The sequence below is a fragment of the Delphinapterus leucas genome, chromosome 9, assembly GCF_059928025.1.
Source record: "Delphinapterus leucas isolate spDelLeu-1000000601 "Yukka" chromosome 9, BTC_Dleu_Yukka2, whole genome shotgun sequence".
Lineage (NCBI taxonomy): Eukaryota > Metazoa > Chordata > Mammalia > Artiodactyla > Monodontidae > Delphinapterus > Delphinapterus leucas.
Genome location: NC_143137.1, coordinates 108023159 through 108044372, shown reverse-complemented (window position 1 = coordinate 108044372; position 21214 = coordinate 108023159). Strand labels below are relative to the sequence as shown.

General features: G+C 39.7%; 1 protein-coding gene across 9 annotated transcripts in view; it reads right to left on the bottom strand.

Annotated features, from left to right (window-relative positions):
- Positions 1 to 375: 375 nt before the first annotated feature.
- The window catches only part of LOC111170797 (uncharacterized), a 77534-nt gene continuing 56695 nt past the window's right edge, over positions 376 to 21214 (bottom strand). For 6 of the 9 annotated variants that reach the window (XM_089917953.1, XM_089917949.1, XM_089917951.1 and 3 more), the window contains one exon: positions 376 to 20638. In XM_089917953.1, the coding sequence (XP_089774079.1) occupies positions 1333 to 1782 (450 nt within the window). In that variant the 5' untranslated portion in view covers positions 1783 to 20638 and the 3' untranslated portion in view covers positions 376 to 1332. The remainder of the gene's footprint in view (positions 20639 to 21214) is intronic. The other 3 variants (XM_089917952.1, XM_089917956.1, XM_089917950.1) reach the window with 2 other exon arrangements.

Genomic DNA, 21214 nt, shown 5'->3' with positions numbered 1-21214 from the left:
AAGCAGGGTTGTGAGGAAGAATTAAGAGCATAAGCGTATGCTATTATTTATAAACCACTTGGTCAACCTATGACATTATTTTTCAAAAGCATTTTTGTTATTTTGAATCCCTGCGTGGACATATTGAAAACAGCACTCCAATGATTGCTGGAGAGCAAAGGATGCAACCTGAAATTGAGAGTAAAATATATTAGTTTATCCAGATTCACATATTTGTATAAATTACTAGAAAATCATCTGAAGAAAAACAGACCCGAATGAAAAAAATGTCCAGGGTCAGCTGGGGAGTGGCTGTGTTTGGGAAAGTGGTCACACCAGGGACTCTTCAACAGGAATGGTAATGTTTCACTTCACACAGTAGCTGGAAGACACAGGAGTGGCTGCGATGTTATAATGTGAGCACGTTGCATGTAAAAGCCATTGCTGACCTCATCTAGGGGATCTGATGCGCGGGAGCTGGTAGTGGGTGGAGGCATCCAGAAGGTGGTGGTAGAAGAGGAACGTTGTACACGTAACGCCTAAGGCCTGACCAGAGGACGACCACTGTTCTAGAAACTGGACACAAATCCAACTTCTACGGCCAATCTTAGAAGACAAACTGAGGCATATTTAAAGTTTTAACACTTTATGTGAGCAAAAATAGATTCAATTCAGGCACCACAAAGCAGAAGAGGTGAGGAGCACTCCAGCCACAGGAGCTGCAGAGATGTTTATTTTAAAAGGGCAGAAGCAAAGCAAGGAAATGACTGATTTACTATGGCTTTAACGCCTAGTTGGTCGTTTGTGACTGGTTGTCCTCAGCGGTTTTCGTCACCCTGAGGCGTTGACAGGCTTAGATTTTGGTTGGTTTACGTAGGCAGCCGCATCACTAGAGCCACTGCAGTCTAACGGCCTCCTTGCAGGGTTAATTTACTGACACCAATCGTCTGAGTCCTTCCTCTCACTCAGTCACTTCACTTCCTACGCCTCAGTTTCTCCTCTGTAAAGTGGATATTCAGTAGTAAATTCTCGGAGTTGTCAGTACAAATAAATAAAGAAAGTGATTATTAGTAACCACAATCATGTCCTGAATGCACGGAACACGTCACCGTTTGCCAACCACCGTGTCAAGTCAGCAGAAACTACAGAAATTCTCTCCGCAGAAATGAAGGGCTCTCCGCAGAAATTCACACACCCGCGCACCAGGTAACGGACCACAGGCAAACGTTCGCTCAGCCTCTCCTGTGTCCCTCGCGAAGTGCACACTCCTGGGCGGCGCGAGCACAGACACTTAGCGGGAGTTTACTTTTAAAATGCGCTGATACCATCATGTCTCACTTTTGTTTGGATCAGTCAGCAAACGCATTTTCGAAACCCCAAATTCTCCACATCTCCTACCTTTCGCGCCGTCCTAGTCTCGAAGCTTCCACCACTGCTCCTCAAGCCGGGTCCCCGTGGGAGGCGGGGCTGCGTGCTGGCGCACAGGGCGTGCACTGACGTCCTCGAGCCCCGCCCCCACGGCCCCGCCCGGAAGTTTAAACCGCCGCGCCGCGTCTCGCGGGGCTTTGAGGCCGGCGCCAACAGCCGGCGATGCGGGGGCGCGGGGTCGTGGCATGGAGGGGGCCGGCGTAGCTGGGGCCCGTGGCCCTGCGTCTTCCGCCTGCTACGCGGGTCCTGCCCACGCTGCGGCGCCGCAGCCGCCGGGCGGTGGGCGCCCGAGGGGCCGGGAGGCGAGCAGGGACCGCCAGGCGGCTGTGGGCATCGTGTCCGCAGCCAGCGTCCCCGAGGCCACGCTCTGGTCATGATCACTCGGTGAAGCTGCGCCGCGACAGCGTGGCCGACTTCTGGCGCTGTGAGGACCTGTGTGCGCTGCAGGACTCACTGCCTCTGCCCGCCGTTCGCGCTTCCCTGCGGGAGGGCTGCTGACTTCAACACCGACCGCCTCGTGGGATAGACTGGACGCCGCTCTTGAGCACCCTCTGCCCGTGATCTGTATCCAGAGTTTCTTCCAGCCACGGCTTGGCGAGACAGGTTTGTAGTTCCCGCTTCCAGGGGCCCTCATGTGGGCGCTGAGAAGCGAGGTTTTAGATGGTGCAAGGTGGAGGGTGGGCACTAGAACCGGTGCCCAGTGCCCGGGTGTGCGTGCACTAGACGGGGCGTGCGGCTTAGGACCCCTGCCAGCTCGGTGACCCCGGCCGAGTGCTTTAAGGCTTCAAGGTCTCAGTGTTCTCATCTGAAGCATGGGCTTAACAGGACCCACTCTCTGTGGGGGTTACAAGGGTGCACTCTGTTAATGCTTGTAGACTCTACAATGTAGAACACTTAGCACAGTTTGGAGCGTCGTTAATAGTTGCACAGATGTTACCTGGTGTGTTGAATGACTTTGCCTGGTACAGACCAAAGCGATTAGGAAATTGATATATCCCAGCTTCATTTCCTTTCCATTCAAACAGGGCTCAGGAAAAAGAAATTTTTTTTCAATAGTATCCTATAGTGGAAAGAGCACCAGTGTGAAGGCAGCTTAGGGTTCGAATTCCAGGCCTTATGCTCACTGTGGCCTGGGCAGGTTTCTTTTCGCTACAATCCCCACACTTGTAAAATGACATTAAAAACCACTCTTTCTGTGGGTTCTTAGAATTAATTAAGCAGGTTATGTGTGTAAAGTATCCTGGCACTTGAATGAGTTGTCAGAACCAAGGGCTGCTGGAGATGACGCTTCTGCCCTAGGTAAGCTCCCCTTCTACTGGGTGGCAAGTAAACACAAGCACAGTAGTCAGTGTTCTGGAAGAAGTGAGTTCTGGTGCTACAGAACATAGAATCTCTTTTTTCTTTAATTTAATTTTTATTTTATATTGGAGTATAGTTGATTTACAATATTGTGTTAGTTTCAGGTGTACAGCAAAGTGATTCAGTTATACATATATCCATTCCTTTTCAGATTCTTTTCCCGTACAGTTTGTTACAGGATACGGAGTAGAATTCCCTGTGCTATGCAGTAGGTCCCTGTTGACTATATATTTTATATATAGTCGTGTGTACATGTTAATCCCAAACTCCTAATGTATCCCTCCCCACCATCTTTCCCCTTTGCAGAGCACAGAATCTTGGAAGGGAAAGTTCAGGGTAGGCTCCTTGGAGGAGGTGCCATCCTTTCTAAGGATATGTAGAAGCTCCTGGGGTGGCAGGAGGGAGCAGTGTGTGTCAAAGTTTGAGAAATATAAAAAAATATGGCAAAACTCAGGCACAGGACTGGAACTCAGGGTTTGGGAAAGCAATGAGAGTTGATACTGGAAACCTAGTGGGGCCCCACAGAAAGGGGCCTTGTTTGTCATGTCAGAAGTTTGGATGTTTATCCTGAAGGCTGTGGGAAACACCAAAGAACAGTGAAATGGAATTCTGGTTTAGAGGCTCCCTGGGACTTCCATGTGGAAGGCAGTTGTTTAGGTGCAGTGTGAATTGTAATCAAAGGGTCCCACTTAAGTTATAAAAGGTGGGACTGGATTTTGCAGATCTGAGAGAGAATGGGTGAGGCCTGGTGACCAGTTAGAAAAGGGAGGGCAGCAAGTGTGGGTGACAGTTTACAGCTGCATCTTTTTGTGAGATACAGAGCATAGTAGAGGGGGATTGGGGGTGGCGAGAGGACCTTACTTGATCTTCAGTGCTTTAGAGGGACCTGGTAGAGGGGCCAGGTCTGGGCCCAAGATACAGATCTGGGCTTTCTGGAAGGACAGGTGTTTGAAGGCATGGGAGAGACTTAGGTTATCCACAAGAATATCCAAAGAATTATAGGTCTGAGAGTTTTTTAAGTGGGTATATTTGAGGATGTTTATAAGCTGAGAGAAAGTAGCCAGCAGAGGAAGGGTGTGAAGATCTAGGAAAGGAAATGATTGTTCGTTTGTTTTCGAAAAGCTGAATACTTATCGTGTGCCTGGCCCTTTACTAGGATCTGGGGTTCACACCATCTGTTATCTCTCCTGCAAGGACAGTTCAATTCATCCCCTGGTGAACAGAAGTCAGATTATTCTTTGCATCCCATTCAGGTGTAAGAACTGTTCTGTACCTCTGAAGGGACTTTACTTAAGCAGAGTAATAAGTTAGAAATCAAAAGAAATTAGAGCTGGAAGGGACCTTAAAGGCCACTGTACTTAATTTTGCCACATATTTTACATTGAATGTAACAAAAATTTATTGTTGAGCCCATTCTCTTCAGAGTTCCTTCACTGAACTTCCTTTATGTCTTGCATCCAGTGGGGCTAGCTTGTAGATTTTGGCCTCCTCTTAAATTTGCTTCTTCATCCATATTACATTTTGCCCAGACTATGGCAGAAACTCCTGGGTGGTTTCGCAGCTCCTGGGCTCAGCTCCTCTAAGTTCATCTGCCTACTCGGGTTGAGTGATCTTGTAACATAAAAAGCTATGCTTAAAATAATGCTGCTAATGGCTTGCCCACACAGAGTTAGTGCATACTAGCCACCCAGCATTTGCCCTGCCTAGAGAGGCGTGTAGTCTGAACTGTGCTGGGCCAAGCCTCATGGGGCTCTTTTTTTTTTTTTTTTTTTTTTTTTGCGGTACGCGGGCCTCTCACTGTTGTGGCCTCTCCCGTTGCAGAGCATAGGCTCCGCACGCGCAGGCTCAGCAGCCATGGCTCACGGACCTAGCCGCTCCGTGGCATGTGGGATCTTCCCGGACCGGGGCATGAACCCGTGTCCCCTGCATCGGCAGGCGGACTCTCAACCACTGCGCCACCAGGGAAGCCCCGTCATGGGGCTCTTTGGCCCTGAGGAAGGGGAACTTTTGGGGATCACTCCCTTTATCTAATTGGTCCTTCAGCAGCGGGGCACCTTTTTCTAATCAGCGGAGGCACCCTTACTCAGCCAGTGGTAGTCCCAGGCCTCATCACCTGTGGGATAAAAGCCATGCTCGCTCCCAGGCTTGCTTCTGCCAGCATCTCTATTTTCCTTTGTGTCTCTTCTCACACTTGGACCCCTGGCCTTTAGTCGTCCCCACCTGAAGTATTTACAGTGCCCAGCAGGAGTCAGGCTTGAGTGTCTTTTCACAGATGTTCCCTCTGCAGTTAATGCACCTCCTACTCCAACTCTGCATAGCCTCATCTTTCTAGATTCTACTTCAGGGTTCTCATGAAGCTGTCACTTAGATATAACTTTTTGCCTCCATAGGCACCTCTATGCATAAAGGTTATGTTTATTTATCTCATGTGATTGAAATTTTGAGTTTATACATCTTCCTCCTTAACGAAGGCTTTAAGGGCAGGAGTCGTTTCTAATCCTTAGCACAGAGCAGATGCTTTTTTTCTTTTTATTTAGGTGCTTTTTAATGATGATAAAATGTATGGTTTAAACCACTCATTTTACAATATTTTTGCTTTAGGTTGTGACAGAAATGAAGTTTACATAAGTCGTGCTCCTGAGATAAGAAATAAAGATGTGACCTTCCAGTTGTGTAAAGCTTATGAAGGCTATAAGTGCATCGGGTGCGCTAAGGAACCTGGAGCTAAGTGGGCTAGTTCTGAGAGAGAGAGACTTAACTATGTTAACAAAGGTAAGCCTTCATTGTGTCCTGCCAACCTTTGATAGTTGCTTTTGGGGCAAACTAAAGCAATAAAATTTTAAACTGTTCCTCCCTATTAAAGGGATTGAATATTTGGCCACTTTGTTGCACCTGTGTCTTGCGAATTGTCCAGTTGGAGACGGAGGTTTCGAAAGTGAGTTTCAGTCTTGTTTAAGTCTCTTCCCATCGGACTGGTCTCGTGATTTCCTACACACCATGTCTGTCTACCTTTTCCTGTCTACCTTTTCTTGGTGTTGTGCATGCGTGGATTGTCTCCTGTACCTGCTCAAACCTTGGTCCATTTTCATTTGTATCATGGAAGGTTGTCATGCTGGATACTGTCAGAATTAATCTTACTTAAGTTTGTGTTAAGCCACAAACCACACGTTTTGTATATTTCCTGTTTTTTGTGTTTGTCTATATTTTTATGGTTTCTCTTCAAGAAATATTATGGGAAGGGAAATAGCAAGATGTAAAGAGCAAAAAAGTCATCATTCTCTTTAAATTGTTAGAACATCTATCTGCAATCATAATTGTAATGCACTGTGGTATGTGTTCAAATAGGAAATATATGTAACGTCCCATAGGAGCAGCAAACTCAGTGGTGTTGGTGAGGGTGTATGATGGACCTAATCACAAAGCAGGTGATTCTTGATTGGGGTCCTGAAACATTAGTGTACGTTCCCTGTGTCCATTAGTGGTCTGAAGGGGTAAGGAAGCCTGCCTTTCAATTTGAGGGAACAGAGGGTTTGAGGTCCTCCCTCTTCTATTGCTCTAGCAGCTAATAAAATACTGGGTTTATAGTTGACATTTAAATCGCTGATTGATCATCAAGATTGGCATGTATCATTGGAACTGAAAATCGGAAGAGTCTTAGGCTCTTTAGGTTTTTCTTTTTTTTTCCTTTGTCTCAAAAGTATGTAGTACTTTACTGAGTGGTTGGGAAGAAAGTTTGCAGTATCCAGTGTATTCAGTTTTAGTACTAAATAGAATTAAACTGTTGCTGTAAACTGGAATAACTTTGTTACTGACAAGCTTTAGAATGCATCAGTTCATCAGTTACCTGTTTGGGAAGATTGTAGTTAATGATTTTAAGAATGTGGCTGTAAACCTCCAATTGACTCAAGAAAAGCAAATAAGTCAAGATTGACAAATGTATAGGCTCTTCATCTTACTGTGTGTGTGGGTTGTTTTTTTTTCCTTTTAGTTATTTGGCAAGGTGTAAAGAACTCTATCACTCTTAAGACAGTAAACTTCACGGGGTATAATCTGACATGGCAGGGAGCAGATTACATGGCCAAGATCTTAAAGGTGATTTTATGTTTAAACTTTCATGAAAACATATGTGATTGAAGCACATTAATACATTGACACAGATGGCAGTTAATTTTTGTCTTTTGATACCTGTGAGTGCATCTTTCATTTTGTTGAAAGAATAAGACCAGTTTTCAGTTTGGGATTCTACCACTTAGTAAAGATAGTCCACTTAATTTTAGAAATAGGAGATTTAATATATAATACATAATAATACTTCTATGTATTTTTAGTTACTGAAAACATTGATTGTGATGCTGTGAAGAAACTATGCCATTATAGTCTTCAAGATTTTAATGAATCAAGTGTCTATTAGCTGCTGTAGTTTATAAACTAATAAACATCACTACATCGGCAACTTGTAAATACAGTTTTTAAACTAATGCCTTAACAACTTTACAGTGGTTATAATTACTGTATTTAGACCTAAATTATTTAATAATTTGACATGAAGTCTTTTTAATAGTTTGATGGTGCAGATCAGGGATAGGTAAACTATGGCTGGTGGGCAGATCCAGCCCGTCGCCTGATTTTGTAAAGAAAGTTTTTTGGAACATAGTGGAACCCATTGTTTACATGGTAGCTATGGCTACTTTCAGCCTACGCCAGGGGGGTTGAGTAGTTGCAACAGAAACTGTATAGCCCACAAAGCTGGAAATGTTTAAATTTAGATTTTAGAAATTGAAAAATTCTTTGAGCCTATACAGGGCAAGTCCATTGACCCCTCGGGTAGAGAACAGTCAAGAACCTGGGTGCCGAAGCCAAATGGCCTAGGTTCAAATTCCCTTTCTCCCTTTTCATAGCTAGTGACCATGGACAAATCACTTAACGTCTATGCCTCATTGTGAGGTTTAAATGAACTCATTTGTATAAATAGTGCTTGGCACATACTAAGCACTGTGTAAGTGATTGCTGTTATTTCTGCTTGGAGCTTTTATAAGCCATTGTTAATAGGAAAATGACACTAATGATTTTGCTTTTAGAGTGTCAAAGGCACTTTGAGTCTTTTATGTTTTCAAGAATGTAACAAGACTTTTTTGATTTAAAGTCAGTGTTCCCTGTTACCAAAATTGATTTTATGAATATAAAGAATTGAATGTCTTTAAGACAAGACTTGTGGTTAAATGTCAAACCATTATCTTCCCAAGGCACATCAAACTGCTGTGCATAGTCCAGGCCTCTGAAGTTTGTGTCCACATGCTAGGTAGCATGTAAGATCCATTTTGTAAATATAGTTTTAAAAATAATGCCTGGGACTTCCCTAGCGGTCCAGCAGTTAACACTCTGCCCTCCCAATGCAGGGGGCCTGTGTTCGATCCCTGCTCAAGGAACTAGATCCCACATGCAATAAGTAAAAGATCTGGCAGGCTTCAACTAAAGACCCGGCACAGCCAAACAAAGAAACAAATAAATAAATAAATACTTTTTAAAAATAAATAAAATTCAATAATGCCTTAGGAGTTAGGAAAAGAAAATATTAGAACCTATTTAGCTTTGTATCATTTAAAAAATATCTGTGTAGTTTATAATGTACCTAAATTATATGTATAGAACTTTGTGTATATAATTTGTTAAAAAATAAGATGCATATTAAAAAGTTTTCTTATGGGTTGCCCAGTCAGGTGTTTGGAGACCATTGGAGGACAGAATGATGAAATTTAGAGCCTCAGCAATGATAGAATTTAGAATCAATTCCCTGACTTAGATGATAAGGAAAATAATTCTTAGACTGTAATTGAGTTATACAACTTTACATAACTGTTCAAAAACAGGTCATCCAGTGGCTGGAATCTAATCACTGACCGACTAGAATGTGGGTCACTGGACTCGTAAAGCAGAACTGTTTAATTTCTCAGCTTGATTCTTCTGGCATATATGCGTGATATGTGTGTGTGTAAATCTCTGACATAATAAGCCATACTCAGTAGGCACATCCTGTTTCCTTATTGAAACATCTTAATTTTGTCCCATTAAATCTTTGAAGTATCAGACTATCAGAAGGCATGAAGAAACCTGGGCTGAGAGTCTTCGTTACAGGAGACCTGATCTTGACTGTATGCCTGGTTTGAGGCGCATCGCTCTGAACTGCAACAAGCTCATTGGTGACCTGGGTGCTCGTGCTTTTGCAGAATCTCTTAGTGAGGATTTATGGCTTGGAGGTAAATTCTTAAATTGAAAATACTGAATTTTTAATATAATATATGCTTAGCTTTTGGCATGATACTGTTGTGATAGGACTTTTTTTAAGGCCTCATTTTTCTGATAGCTTTTATGTTGCTTTTAAACTTTCTCTAAGAGTTACATATATTCTTTACAGAAAATACAGAGTAACAAGAGAACAATTACCTATAAATTTAATACCCAGACATAATCACTGTTCATTTTGGTGTATATATTCTCAGTCTTTTTATTGTTTTCTATAAATATATTTGTACACTTAGGGATTACAAAAATAGAATTGTAGTATACTTGCTATTTCATATTCCTGCTTTTTTCACTTAATGAGGTATCATGTAGTGTTCCATCATATTGATGTCCCATAGTTTAATCAATTCTTTGCAATTAGATTGAGACAGTTTGCTTTTCCCTGTCAGAAACAACGTGAATACGTTGTATATACATCTCTGTGTCCATCGGGCTTACTTCTGTAGAATAAGGTACTACAAGTGGAATGACTAAGTGTGACATATTTTTAAGACTTTTCATACACATTGCCAAATTACCACCCAGAAAGGCTATGCCAATTTGTAGTCCACCCCAAGAGTGGATGTGAATGAAGCCTGCCTCTCACAAACACTGGCTGGTAGCACTTTTAAAAAACCGTAAGACTACAAAAATGAGTACCTCTCCCTTTTTTATGCAAGTGGGATTACTCCAAATTTTATAACTTTTTTCAGTTAATTCAGTATGACCATCTTAGCAAGTCAGTAAATTTGCATCTTTTTTTTTTTTTTTTTTTTTTGCGGTACGCGAGCCTCTCACTGTTGTGGCCTCTCCCGTTGCGGAGCACAGGCTCAGCGGGAATGGCTCACGGGCCCAGCCGCTCCGCAGCATGTGGGATCTTCCTGGACCAGGGCATGAACCCGTGTCCCCTGCATCGGCAGGCGGACTCTCAACCAGTGCGCCACCAGGGAAGCCTTACTGCATCATTTTTTTTGTGACCCTTCAGTGTTCCATTATATGAATATGCCACAGTGCACATAGCTTATCCGATCTTGTATAAAAGGTATGTCCAGTTTTTCAGTTACAGATAGTACTCTGATATATATCCTTACCTATATCTCTGACTATTTCTTTTGGATCAAAAGGGTATAGACATTTTAAAGACTTCTCTTACAGAATCTTGGCTTAATCTGATAGGAGAATAACCACATTTTGTTTTATTTTGTATTCATTTGATTTACTGGTGAGGTTTACTGGCTGTTTGTATTCATTTGGCTAGTTGGTTAATTACACCAGGTGTCCATTCTTCTGTAGTGAGAGTTTGTAAGGGTTGTATCATATGCTGTTAGTTCCATATGTCTGACTTGCTATTTCTGTATGTCATGGGGTATTGAAAGACTCCAGTTATTTTAATGTGATGGTCCACTCAACACTTAAATGACTCATGATAGTTTCTTTCATGTAATATTTTTTAATACCTGTGCTTTTGCGATGATCCCTTTTGATTAAATGAGTAGGTTGTTCAGCCCCAGAACGACTAGAATTCATGATCATTTGTTCTGGTTTTTGTCTGACCTTTTACCGTGACAGTTCTTGACCATCATACTTTCATGATAGGTTTTTAGTGTGTATTCTCTATACACACATTGTTTGAATTTGTTAATTGTTTGTATCCTAGAAAACAGTACTTTTCTAATGTTGTACTTCCCTTATGGTTTGAGCAGATAATTTACTGATTAAAGTGATTTATACTTGTAAATTGTTCTTATCTCTACTCTGAATAGAGGTGAACCTAGATACTAAGCCTGCTTCCACCAAGAGCATTATTTGCTTCTTGTGCAACCTCTGAATTCTTGCAAGGAGTACTTTATTCATTTGTCAGTTTCACAAGTAATTTTTTTAATACCTTCTGTGTGCCAGATACGGGTTTAGGCACTACGGATAAAGCAGTGAACCAGACAGACAAAAGTCTTGCCCTCATGGAGCTTACATTCTAGTGAAGGAGTTCAGATAGAAATTAGTAAAGAGATAAGTAATATCATTTTAGAGAGTAGGAAGTGCAAAAATATGTTAATGTAAGAAGAGTGAGGGGGGGCAGGTAGGACTCCATTGGACAGGTTTGTTAGGGGCCAGCTTCACTGGAGAAGTGGCATTTGAACGGAGACCTGAATGAAGAGAGGAGCAAGCCATGGAAGATCTGGGGTAAGCACATTCCAGGACAAGGGGGCAATGAATATGCAGGCATGTAGGTGGGTGGAGTATTTAAGGAAAAGCAAGAAGGCCAATCTGGGCAGAGTACTGAGTGAAGAAGAATGTGGTATGACATGAGGTCAAGGAGCTAGCCAGGGGTCTGCTCTTGTAAAGTCTTGAAGGCCAGAGTAAAGATGTGGATTATTCTAAATGAGTAGAGGGTTTCAAACTGGAAGAAGGCATGATCCAAATAGTATCTGAATAAGGTGACCTGGTATAGAGAATGGACTTGGGAGGATAAAGAAGAGAAACAGGGAGACCAGTTAGGAGACTATCACAGTGGTCCAGATAAGAGATGTTTATGGCCTAGGTTAGGTTGGAAGTTTGCAGCAAGTGAAAAGTGGTTGAATTCAGGTTGTGTTTTCAGGGTGTAGCTAACAAGACCTGCAGATAGATTAGTTGTGAGGTATGAAGGGAATAGTAACAAGGAGACAAGTCGTTGATGATTATGTGTGCAACTGGGTGGTATTACTTAGAAAAAGGGGGCTGATGGGAGGAGCAGCTTTTGAGGGAATATCAGGACTTTGATTTGTTATCTTAGATGCCCTTTAGGTATCTAAGTGTCTGGACAGTGCTCAGACTGTACTTTCTATCCAAAGGTATCCAAAGCCACTTTAGATGCAAAATGTTTGAAGTTGACCTTTGCTGCTGCCAAAATAGTAGCCACTGGGGGCAGTCTGCAAGATGGCATCTTAGGTTTCTGAGGAAGAAATTAGAATACACAAAGGGGTATTAAGTATATAATTACATAATGTAGATTTCATATTTAAATTTATGGGAAAAGCAATAATTAGTTGGCTTTTGGTTTTAAATGGAAATAGACACTCATTGGGAAATAATTACTCTAACTTCAGTTCATTTTACTTTAGATCATTCTGTGATGAAAGCAATTATCAAAAAAGTTCTCCAGATGGAAGGAGTGCCAAGTCAGACATACATAACATGTTTCAGTTCGCTCAGAAGAATTTCTCTTTAATGGCTTGTTTTTCTTTCTTTCTTAAAAGAATATTATCAAGGTACTTTCTGCCATCTTAAAACTAAGTTTTTAGTCAAATCAAATGGCTTTTCTGTTTTTGAAAATGTTGTGTGATGCTTTAATTTAGGTTCCCAGAAATGCAGATTGAAAACCTTTTAACTTTTTATTTTCTGGAACATATTATCGTTAGTCACAAATAGTCTTTTCTTTTTTTGGTGATAAGAATGAACAGCAGGAGCAGCATTTGTGAAACCAAATCTAATATGAAACTGACTCTTTCTTGTGAGTAAATTTGAATTTTGAAACAGCAAAACAATAAGGTTTGATATAAAGCAAAATAAATATTTTATGTTTATGATCTGCCAATTTCCCAGAAAGAGTTTTGTGGTGACTTTAGTTATATACCAGATACATTAAAATCACCAATGGACAACACATCTTTTATTCAGGTTCCCTCTGAAAGTTTTAAAAATGTGTTGACTTAATATCACTGAACGGTTCGCTTTAAAATGGTTAAAATGATAAACTTTCTGTTTTGTGTAGTTTACCACAATTTTTTTAAAATGTGTTGTTTGAAGATTTTTGGGTTTTATAAAGGTATTGTATTAGCATAAAAATGAAAAATTTAAAAGACCACCTCTAATTGCGTTATCCTATCTAGCAATATTTACTTTTTTATTTTCTCTTCCTGCTGTCTATAAACATAATTCCACATAACTTCAATATAATTTGCCATCCTTATCTTTTCATACTAAATTTAAATTCTGTGATTCATAGTTATACTTTTTAACATTGTATTCACAAGGTTTCATTGAGTTGGTCAGTTTTTTAAATTGGTGAACAATTGGAAATAACCTAAAATAAACTATTGGAAACATCTTCATAAATACAGCTTTTTTTTTTTTCTACTTAAAGATGTATGTTTTTGATTCTCTGTTAATCAACTTGCTTGGACAATAGTGTATTAAATAAGTTGTTAAGAGTGTTTATGAAGTCAAAAAAAAGCTTATGATTGTCTGCCAATTGTTATTTCAAGAGAGTGATATTTTAATAATCAAATAGTACATACAAAGAAGTTAAGATTTGTGGTATCACAGTAATTAGATATTATTATTAAAAATTTATATCATGTGTACAGTATTCTTAAAATAGCTAAGTTGACTTTCGCTATGATATTAGAAATGGAAATATATATATTAATAAAGCATGTATATTAGGAATTCTGTAAAATTAGTACCTGGTGGTATATAATAGGGCATCATGGAATGAGAAGAAAACAGTTAAACGTTTTTTTTTTATTTAGCATGATGAAACAAAGTGGAAATATAACTGAAATATACAAACTCATTGAGCTATTTTAAGAGTAATTTTATTTCTTGGGCTTTTTTTTTCTATTTGCCTCAGTTATTTGGAGACATAGAGGTAAGCCAGTCAGTATCTGGGTATATACCTAGATCCTGGTGAGTATAGGGTGAAATAATGGTGTGAATTGTGTCACATTTATATTGTCATTTTGTATGCCTAAAAAAAGATGGGAACTTTTATTAGAAATTTTTTTATCTCCTAACAAGAAAAGTATAATTTAAAAAACTTTTAATACAAATGTATTTGCATTCGTTTCTGAAAGTAAAGGAAGGGTATACACATACAAACCACATGCATACAAACATTTTTTTGACTGTAATTAAGTTAAAAAACACAATAAAATAGCACAAAATGAACTGAGCTCCTATATATTTTTAAGAGGCATGTAAATCACACAGGATCGTGTGGTGATTATCAATAAGCTACACTCTATGAAATATTTGTCCTATATTACCACATACACTCCATTTTACCCTGCATCCTAATGTTGCTAAACTATAGTAGAAAGCAACAGCATAGCACAGGGAGATCAGCTCGGTGCTTTGCGATGACCTAGAGGGGTGGGATAGGGAGGGTGGGAGGGAGGCTCAAGAGGGAGGGGATATGGGGACATGTGTATGCATATGGCTGATTCGCTTTGTTGTGTAACAGAAACTAACACAGAATTGTGAAGCAATTATACTCCAATAAAGATCTATTAAAATAAATAAATAAAATAACACAAAATATAGTAGCTTTGAAGGATAAATATAACCATTTTAACCTATGATGTTTGTTTTCAGTAAATTCAAATTAAATATTTAAATGTGAATTTTAATATGTGGCTTGTTGTAAATAAAATATTAACACGTAGGTCTAGTTTTTGCAACCAAATATTTCATATAAAGATACTTGCCTCTTTACTACTGAAATATAGGATAAGTCTCCACATTTCACTCTTTTATCCAGTGGGTTTCATTTGTGTTTTTGTGTGTTTTCTGTATGAAATCAAAGGAGCAGTGAAGGTTGACAGGCTTATAGGAGAGTAACATTGACTCACCTACCACCCAGCAACTTGCAGCCTTATAACTTTTATTGTTTTCACATAGAAAAATTCATCTTAAATTGAAATTTTGGTCTAATTCTGAAGATTCTGTTTGGCAGAAGTCATGGGTGTATCTGTGTTTCTGTGTCCTTGAGATTCAGAAATGCCAAAGGTGTTCTAAGATTCAGTAAACTTGAGTGTTTCTGCATGATACATAAAATGTATCATACTTCGGGAGTATTTTAAAAATTTATTTTTGCATTTCTGCACATCTCAATACTTTTGTTTTAGTTAAAATAACTTGTTACTGTAGAGAACTTATATTTTTTAAAAATGCTGGCTTATGTAAAACCTTTGTACAAAACAATCCTCTTTTTAATGGCCTTGGCATCATTGTCAAGTCCCTGTTTGATTCCTTTCAAAGTGTACACATGTGACAGTTGCTCTGTAGACCTTTGGTGCATCTTGATTCCTTCGTTTCATGCTTTGTCAAACATAGGCTTGGCCGCAAAGCAACCTGTAAGTAATGGAAGGAAACACTCTGCTGGTAAAGAATGTTATGGTCCTGAACCTCTACCACCTGGTGTGTCTGGTTTCTGGCCGTGGCGTACTGCAGAACGTGCAAAAAGCAACAGGTAACGTGTTTGCATTCCCTGTCTTTTTCAATCATTCAGAGTCCTTTATTTTGGAACTTCTGTTATGTGAGCGGTCTCTGGTGCTTTCTATAGAGGAAAAAAGATAACTCACACATGGCTTCTGCCTAATGAGCCCTCTAAGGAAGAAAAACAAAAAGTAATTGGGAGTTTCAAGTTGTTTCTCAAGTGTCACAACAGAGCTAACCCCGTGGGAGTCTTGAGGAGACTAAAATTATCACCAATTGTGCATGTGAGAAAAGTTTCATTAAAGGCAGGTGTAGTTGCGTGAAGCCCTACAGCACAGAAGTAGGAATTTGGATATGTACGAATGGGCAAAAAGACATTTTAGACATGGGAAATAGTTTAATACAGAATGGATGAAAATTATGCATTAGACCTTTTCTAAAACAACTGGCTTATTAACTCAGTAAATCAGATTTAGTGAGTCAAACTAGCTTTACCTGATTCCTTATCCAGGGGATAGCTGTTGAGAGTAATTTTTGTCACAGAACAGTAAATAAAATGGTTGAACTATAGCTTTAGGCTTGCTAAGTGAAATAGATTGCTCTAGATGATTTTCAAGTGACTGACTTGGTAGTATTCACGAAATTGGGGATTAACAATTGCTTAAGAAAACAAAGAGAATTGATTTTAAATAGTACTTGAAGTAGTTACTGTGTAAAATATCTGTTCAGTTGCTCATGTTAAATGGATGTTTATAATCCCCATTCGACAACCGACTACTTTTTTGCAAATGGTAATGTGAATTGCTGTGGCATAAACTATAGTGTTGAATCCCCAGTCTTTGCACTTGAGTTTAACAACTTTGTGGTTTCCTATCTTCTTCCTGAGACACTTAATCTCAGGTCCATCCTCCTCACACAGGGTGGTAAATTAGAGAATGATTAATATCACCATTTAAAGAAGTGAGACTGAAATCTCAAGCATCCTGAACATAGGAACTGAAGGGGTCTCTCAGCAGTTCAGAGAGTTATTACCGAGCCAGTCAGCTGAATTCTGGTCAGTTTTCTCCATAGCAGAGCCCTCCAGGTCCTTGTTTTGAGCTTATTTATTTTTATACACAATTCTGTGTGGATACTGTACATAATAATAAATAGTTGTATTAACTGGGTTTAACTGGTGATGTATTTACATGAAGATCTAACTTCGTTTTGTTGATATCTTTTTAGGGGCTTTCCATTCATCAAAGCTCGTGATGTATGTAATCCGTTGCTGGTGTTTAGCTATCATATTTATGATATATAGGGCTTGAATTGGGAAAGGTGGATGGTCATTCTCCTTGCTTTTTAAACTGACAGAGCCTTACAAGAAGCATTTCCCTCTCTGAAATAAATCCATGTAAAACATGTTTGGTCACTCTCCCAATGCAACTGTGTAGTTGTGTGGATTTGGCACACAACTGGCAGCCTTGTGGTTATGCCTGTAAACAAGGAAGCCTGTTTTCCAGTCCGCAAATCAGCTGTTACCCAGTGAAACGAACTTGAGTGCCATTTCTGACCCCTCACATGGAGCTCTCATACTGAAGAATGTTCACATGTTTTCAAGAAACGTTGTTTGCGGGCTATATGTACAAATTCCTGATCTGAAAGCCAATATAAAGCAACATCTCCCAAACCTCTGCTCTCTCACCAAGGCCACACACATTCCCTCGCTTATGGCCTCATGGCAAGCTAATACTGTCAGTATCAGATTCTCCTTCCCAGTGGTTCTGGGAGACTGCATAGTTGCTCTGTGAAAGGCACCACTGCTGAGGTTGAGAGAAGAGCATCTTGGGTGTCAGTCCTGCCCTTGCATGCCCAGAGAGAGAGGTGTGCACCTCGTTCTCCTGTTACGGTTTTCCTGTGCTGCAGGGTTTGCTGCTTGTTGTCAAAATGATGTCCTAGCGACTTGTCTTCTGCGTGGTTATATAATCCCAGCACACTTCTTTATGATCTGTAGACTTTTATGGGGTTGTGGCCAGGTCAGGTTTTAAATGTTTGGAACTGTCCTATTAAACAACATTGCAGTGGCAGTGAGTCTTGATGGGAGAATTGTATTACTGTTACCCTAGTTTTGGCTTAAGTGTGGTGAGAAGATGAAATTTTTGATGGGTTAGTTTTAGTTGTGTATGTGTATGTGATTTCTTTTTTAAAGTTCTAATGTCTGTTATTCCCAGCTTAGATATGTTGACTTTCTGATTATTCATCAGTCCCTTTACTGATGTATTTTCCTCTGAAAAACTACATTTTCTTCCAGACTGTTTGTGTCTGATGGTGAAGAATAAATTTTTCATTTGCAGTATAAAGTTGATCTGAGAAAAAATGTTTACCTTGGCTCTTCACTTGGCTTCTGTGAAAGAAACTTAATAAAATAATATGGGCAGTTCCCATTACTAATCCTAACCATGTACAACAGAGGTCTGTACAGTAACATAGCAAAAATAAGTTCCTGTAATTTTACTTAGTCATTGCCTGTTTTAGACTAAGGAGCAGTGAGAGACATTTATAAATAATGATACCTCAGATCACTTTTGTTAAATGTCCTCTAATATTTGGATATTTGGATCTGGCTTGTGTTATCTTTTTTTACAATCTTGTCTTCTTTCTTTGCACTTTAGTGTAACAACTCTGTGATTTCCTGTCTTCTTCTTCAGACACTCAGGTCCATCAGAATTTCCTGTGACTGTGACAGTAGAGAGTCCTTCCTCCTCAGAAGTCGAAGAGGCCGATGATTCCTCAGAAAGTGTTCAGGAAGAGCCAGAGAAAATCCGTTTGAAACAAGAAGCACTGCAGGTACAAAGTTATCACTTTAAAGCTATAGAGAAGATTATTTTTCAAATGGAAGCCTGATTGCAACACGGCACAGCTTGTGTGAGGGTTCTGTTTTCCCCTCCCATCTGCATTGTATCCCCTTGAATGGTTCCTTAAGCTTAGACCAAGGTGAATGGTGGACATTTGAACTCTAAGAAATAAAAATCAAAACATGTCGTTAGTAATATACTTTCCTTTCCTCAGAACCTTAGTATATTAGATTTAGGTGATGTATGTAATCAGTTGCTGGTGTTTAGCTGTCGTATTTATGATACAAATGATAGCTAAACACCTATCACTAAGGTGATAGTGACCATACGATAAAGAAATTGAGTTCTGAATGAATATAGTCAGCTGATTCAGTGTTCTTGTTTTACAGATGAGAAAATTGACAGTTCTAGTTGAACTCTGTTTTTATAAGAGGAAAATATGGCCTCATTTTAAATAAAAGTAAAAAAAAAGTTTTGATGTTGATATCCTCCTTTCCTAAAATAAAAAATATCAAGAAGCTACATTCTATTACCAACTAAACCTGACCTCTAATGTCATTCCATACTTTTGTTTGTATGGACAGAAAAGAAAAATTGATTTTCATAAGAAATTTTTGTACCTCAAAAATAATATGTTTCTTTTTTTTTCACCTTTAATGCAGAGCTGAACATTTCTAGTAAATAAAGGAACAACATTTTGGGGGACCTTGTCTTTGTGCTACAAAGTTCATGTTTAATTTTTTTAAATTATTTAATGTGATTTTCTTTTCATATGAAACATGAAACTTGACAGGTTTCAGAACTAATTATCCCATTATTGTAGGACTATGGGAATTACTCTTTGGTTTTCAAAAGAGAGTTAGATTTTTATTTTTTTAATTAAAATTAATGATAATATAGAGAAATTTTAAGAAAAGAACTTAGAAAATCATGAAATGTTAGAGTAGGAGAAATCTATAGTTCGTGTAGGGTTACCCCCTTTCGTTTTATAAATGAGCACCTACAATTTGTAGCACGTAGTGGTTTATTAGTAAATGGCAGAGTACGACAAGACCCTAGAGCATCTAACCCGCCTTCCTTGTCATTTTAGATGTGATGTATTCATTTCCTTCACGAATAGACCAGGAGATTGTATTTCTAAAAGCAATGATAGACACTGGGGAAGACCAAGAAGTTTAAACACTGGACCACAGAATAGCAGATTCAGAAGGCACTGAGAACCCTTTTAGCTCTTCTCCGTTTTCACAAGACACTACAATGATGGTATCGAAGTGTTTAAGTATATAAGCCCACAAGAATCAAGAGATTTCAACATAGTTTTGAAAGACGGAAGACAAGTGGAAGAGTGTGAAACTGAAGCAGTAGAACAGAGGAAAAGCATCACCTAGAATATGCACAGTGAACACCTGCAACTGAGGAGGATTCTGACCCCACCTGCAGAAGTAGGCCCATGCTCAGATGCGCATGTAGGAGAGAGGGTGGAGTTAGTTAAAAGTGTGACTGAAATAGGGGAGCTCATTGAAGGGTTGTGTTTGGAGGAGTGGACTCCCAGCCCCGCCCTCACACTCCTGAAATGAGATGATTTCATTTTGAAACCAGTGAAACTGGCGAGAACTAGGGCAGCTAGTGTGAGTTTTTACACCCTAGAAAATTGTGTTTGGGAGAGATCCTATTACAGTTACTCCCCGCTTTTTCCTGCATAAGAAACCAATCAATCGTTGACTTCAGGGAGCTTTCTGCACTCATTCTTAAATAGAAAGTAACTGTCATTTGCCTGATAGTTGAGTAAAGCTTCCAACATGAGAGGGGGAAAAAGAGTGAAAACGTATCCTAGTAGGACCAGGGACAATTTAGGGAACAAAATAATTTAAGAAAAAACCCTAATTAGTATCCTGAGAGAGGTTTAAAAAGAGCTAGCAACTATAATATAAGATTAGGGTGTTAATTAAAAAGAGAATGGTCAGAAAGCAAGAGAGGTCTCTTGGAAATGAAAATATGGTTGCTGAAATAAATTCAGTAGGAATTTAAAACATTTCTCAGTATATAAAAAAGAAAGACATAATGGAAAATGTGATAGAAATATGTTAGAGAGGCTGCATCTGGGAGATCCAACATGTTACTATTAGATACTCCAGACCCAGAAAAAAAATGGAAGGAAGCTGTCAAAGGGCAACAAAATTCCCCACAGCTGAAAGTAGACATCAGGCCTCAGACTGAAAATAGTTACACAAAATGAGCAAGAATAGACTCATACCTAGGCACCCTTCATTGTGAAACATTAAAATGCTGAAAAAATAAATTAAAATAGAATAAAATACTGAGAGGATACATCCATACCCGAGAGAAAAATACCGCCCACCTAAAAAAAAGAGTTAAGGGCTTCCCTGGTGGCGCAGTGGTTGAGAGTCCGCCTGCCGGTGCAGGGGACACGGGTTCGTGCCCCGGTCGGGGAAGATCCCACATGCTGCGGAGAAGCTAGGCCTGTGAGCCATGGCCGCTGAGCCTGCACGTCCGCAGCCTGTGCTCCGCAGCGGGAGAGGCCACAACAGTGAGAGGCCCACGTACTGCAAAAAAAAAAAAAAAAAAAAGAGTTAAAATCTGACCTTATCATACTTGTCATCAGCACCATGGATCCTGGAAGGCATTAGAAAGATACCTCCAAAGTTTTTCAGGCACATAATTTTCACCCTAGGGGTTTGTATCCAGCCAAACTATCAGTCATAAGTGGAGGCTGAAGAAGATATTTTGTACACAAAGAAATTTGAAAAATTGACCTCCTGTGCTACACCTTAAGCTATTTATAGAAATAATCCAGCACAATGAGGCAATAAACCAAGAAGGAAGGTAATAGGGGATTCGGTGCAGATTGCAGCTAGCCTAGAGTGGAGAGGCTTCTATTGATTGTGTGATTGAGAGCTTAGAAACACCTTGAGGCATATTGTACTTACTTGGTATTAGGCACTGTTGGAAGGGAGGAGGGAGAGGAAGAGGAGAAGGAACTTGAACTCCAGAGGAGAAAAGGCTATATGGGCATAAACATGAAGCAAACTAAACCATCATTGATTTTTAACGTACTATTGGTGAGGAAGACAAAAATCCACTTAAACTTGACACTATAGATGTCCCCCTCTTCAGTGACA